The sequence below is a fragment of the Caenorhabditis briggsae genome (assembly GCF_000004555.2).
Source record: "Caenorhabditis briggsae complete genome, chrIV, whole genome shotgun sequence".
Classification (NCBI taxonomy): domain Eukaryota; kingdom Metazoa; phylum Nematoda; class Chromadorea; order Rhabditida; family Rhabditidae; genus Caenorhabditis; species Caenorhabditis briggsae.
Genome location: NC_013487.2, coordinates 3,400,041 through 3,403,861, shown reverse-complemented (window position 1 = coordinate 3,403,861; position 3,821 = coordinate 3,400,041). Strand labels below are relative to the sequence as shown.

Genomic DNA, 3,821 nt, shown 5'->3' with positions numbered 1-3,821 from the left:
AGAAATATAAAACAAATAAAGAGCTTCATTTTTATAGTTGACAACTTTTTTGTACAGATTCATACAAATGAGATACAGCTCTGGAAACCGAAGAAGCGAAAACTGCAGATGAGAGTTCTGAGGTAATGTTCGCGACAAGTCGGAGCAGAATAGCTTTTTTGGATGGAGTCATGATAAAAACTGGTCAATTAAGAAATTAAAGCTCCATTTATGGTTAACAAATGTGGGAAGTTTCAAATGTATCCCGTCATAGTTACTAAATTTTCGAATTACGTTGGCTTCAATAAACTCATATATCTACATTTGCACCCTTTGATCAGTACTTTACATGCTTTGAAAAACTAAATGATGCATTTGATAATGTTTTACGGGTTCTTATAAACAATTTGACATAACTTATCCTGTAAAAATTTGGAAAAGTCAAAAACTGTTCTTTGCGAACCTTCCATTTTTTGTAAAAAATTTTTCGAAAATCATTTATAACAGAAAATTGTTCTACTGAAATTAGTTTAGAAATTGCTTTGGAAATATCAATTTTTAATGGAAAATTAGAATATCTGCTTTTTACAGTGAAGAAATCGTTATGATGGCAAGATTTTTGAAGTGGCTCCATAATTATGGCGCAGTGAAATAATTTTTTGACATTTTTTTTCATTTTTTCAAACCGTTGCTTCACTATCTAAAATTGAATGTTCTCTACATTTTCAGATTTAAAAATGATATGTATTGCCATCGGAAATGATTCTGAAACTTTCAAGGATATCAAAAAAATTACAAAAATTGAAGTGGCTCCATAATTATGGCGCGCAGTGTAAAAGGTTCATTGATTATTGTTAAAGGTGGGGGGGGGGGGGACAGGAGATTTTTCGGAGGTTTTTTGGAGTTAGGGTATGCATTCTACCGTGACGGTGTACAACGCTTAATGTCACTCTGCGTACATCTGTCGTCCTTGCCTTTATGTATGCAATCGGGCTGCCGCTTTCTCTTTGCCCGCGTAGCTGAGACGGTAGTGGCGCCGCACCCTCAATCCTTGCCCCTACAAGTTCAACTCCTCGAGAGGCATATTTTAAAGGAGTTTCGAGAACGTAATGTTTTTCGTGTCTTCCCACCTTTAACTAAAAGAATTGTATTCTATTTCCCAAGGAGCTTTCCAAACTATCAAAGATCATAAATCATTAATTTATTTACCTAATAACAAGGTTTTGAACCCAAAAAAGTCAAAAATTCGATTCCAATATCTAAACTAAAAAAACCAAAAAAAAACTGCCCCTTGTGGTTTGAACTTTGGACCCTAATTTCATTGCCGACGCGGCTACCGCCAAATGCGCACCAGCCAACGGCTAAAATAATGTGACTCACCGGCTGCACAACAATATCCAGCGATGAAAAAAAGATGGAGAAACAGCAAAAATAAACCATCAAATGCCGGTAATTACCCATCTTTTTCGGTGATCTTGTGACGATTAGGTAGATCAAAAGAAGGTTTATAAGCCATGAGAAAACCACAGAAACCGCTTGAAATGCAAATTTTGTGGATTCAAAGTCCTTAGCCAACATTTTTTGTTATCTTTTTTATGTTGCTGAGAAACCAAAAAAGTAATATTCGGTTGAATGAGCTAATAAGAAGATGGGAAAGACACTCCTTGTGACGGAAATTGGAAAAAAAAGAAAGAGATTGTAGTCTAGACTTGAAGATCAGAGAATAAGAAGGAGAAGATACAATATTGTGTTTACAGGAAGTCGCAATTTTTTGTGACGGTTAGTGTGCTGTGTCGATTGTTGACAATCGACAAAAATCGACAAAAATCGTCAAAATCGGTGTCGATTTCGTCGACTCGATCAAAAATCGACATTCAAAAAGTCGACAGAAAATCGACTTTTCAAAAGTCGATGAAAGTGAAAATCGACAAAAGTCGATTTTGTCGATTTTGAATCGACTCAAAATCGACAAGAATCGACAGAAAATCGACAGAAAATCGACTTTTGTCGTCTTTATTGTCCGAGAGGACTACACGACCGGTGACCTAGAAACTGCCTGTGACCGGGGTATTTTTCATGAAAAACAGGCATTTTTCATCGAATTTTCCACTGAAAAACCGTATTTTTCTTGTTTTTTTTGAGTGTTTTGTTTTTTTTTCTGTTTCATTTACGACATTCTTGCTTTTTGCAGATGTATTCGTCACAAAATCAATCTAAAGCGTGGCGATACTTCGAAAAATAAAATAACGGACAAACTGTGACCTCAGTTTTCTCATCTCACTACCTACGCGTCGTCTCAAGACCAACGATCTTTTTTAGGACGATGCCTGTGTGATGAAACTGTATCAAGGAAGGCTTTTCAGAATTAAAAATAACTAAAATATAATATTTTAGGTATGAATCCTATGTGGAGAACGAGTCTCTTTTAATGTCCACCTATCTCGACCCGCGTTTCTCTTATGTGCCGGATCTTCTTATGAGAGTACGCTGGACAGAAATCGAAGAATCAATTGCGCTTTATTCTGGTATTCTATTCTGCTGAAACACAGTTAACTATTTTCTTGCAGAGTCATTGATTATTGTGCCCACATCAGCACAGCCCCCAGTTCCAAAAAAAGCACATGTTGAAGAGTCAAGTTATGCGAAATTTGTGCAATCCAAGAGACTATCAGTCGGGGGAAATAGCATCCAGGTATATTTTCCTGAAATTTTGGTTTCCAAATCAATGAAAACGTATATTCAGGCGGAGATGGCGAGCTACAAGGCACTTGTGGTTGCTGGAAGACCAGCCTTGGATTCTGACCCAGTTACTTTTTGGAGAGCTCACAGAGAAAGATTCCCGCTTCTTCAAAGAATCGCTCTGCATTTCCTCTCGCCCACGCAGTCTAGTGCAATTGTGGAAAGATTGTTTAGGTGGGAATCGGTTTATAAAAACTACGTGACCACTTCATTATAGTGTCTGCGGCTCCATCGTTAACAATAGCCGAAGAAACAGGATGAAACCGAAGACTCTTAACCAGCAACATCTTTGTGCGGCATTGGCCACTTTGGAGTAAGATATTAAAGTTTATTTTTCCTCAAAATCTGAGTTTTCTTCAGATCTACGACGAAGGAAAATACGTCGACGACTGAAGAGTACGAATATGACGACGAGAATGATGACTCAGAAGGCGAAGAATATTACGAATCTAGAGAGCATAACGATGATACTTTTGGAAACGATTTGGCCCAAATAATGAAACATTAATTCCTTATGCTGAACTTTGTTCTTCTTCTTCCCTTTTTTTTAATTTTGTCGCTTTGAATTTTCTTCTATTTTCCTTGCCATCATATTTTGTACCCCCGTTGAAACTAAGTTTTACTCTATTGGTTTTTTATCCATAAAAATAAAGTTGTTACTCTAAAATAAAGTTGTTACAATGATTTCTTCAAAAAATTAGAAAAAAACATTTCTCGAGGTGAAATTTTATTTTGAAGTCCGGAAAAGTCGATTTTTCGTCGACTTTCGTCGATTTTTTGTCGACTTTTGTCGATTTTTCTGTCGATTTTAAGTCGACGCAAAATCGACAACGAAAAGTTCGATTTCATCGACAAATAGCCTTTTCGAATTTTTGAATGTCGACTGTGTCGATTTTCAAAGTCGACAAAAATCATCGATTTTCGAGTCGACTCGGCACTCTAGTGACAGTGTTTAAAGGGGGACTCCGACCAAAAATTTTTATTGCATTAAAATGTGTTAAAAGTTATCTATTTTCCTAACATTATTGGCGAAAAAATTCAAAAGAATTCCTAAATCCCCGAAAAACGCCGTTGAAAATGAAAAAATCTCAAAAAAGGTGCCG

General features: G+C 36.5%; 2 protein-coding genes across 2 annotated transcripts in view; one reads left to right on the top strand and one right to left on the bottom strand.

The window, feature by feature from the left end:
* The window catches only part of CBG11675, a gene marked incomplete at both ends in the record, with an annotated part of 27,382 nt that extends 25,840 nt beyond the window's left edge, over positions 1–1,542 (bottom strand). Inside the window, one exon of the mRNA XM_002632734.1 lies at positions 1,360–1,542. Within this exon, the coding sequence (XP_002632780.1) occupies positions 1,360–1,542 (183 nt within the window). The remainder of the gene's footprint in view (positions 1–1,359) is intronic.
* Positions 1,543–2,407: 865 nt separating this feature from the next.
* CBG11674 lies at positions 2,408–2,935 on the top strand (the record flags this gene model as incomplete). Its single annotated transcript, XM_002632733.2, has 3 exons — positions 2,408–2,504; positions 2,547–2,671; positions 2,723–2,935. The coding sequence occupies 3 exons, from the start codon at positions 2,408–2,410 to the stop codon at positions 2,933–2,935; spliced, it is 435 nt and encodes a 144-aa protein (XP_002632779.2).
* Between the last annotated feature and the right edge of the window lie 886 nt (positions 2,936–3,821).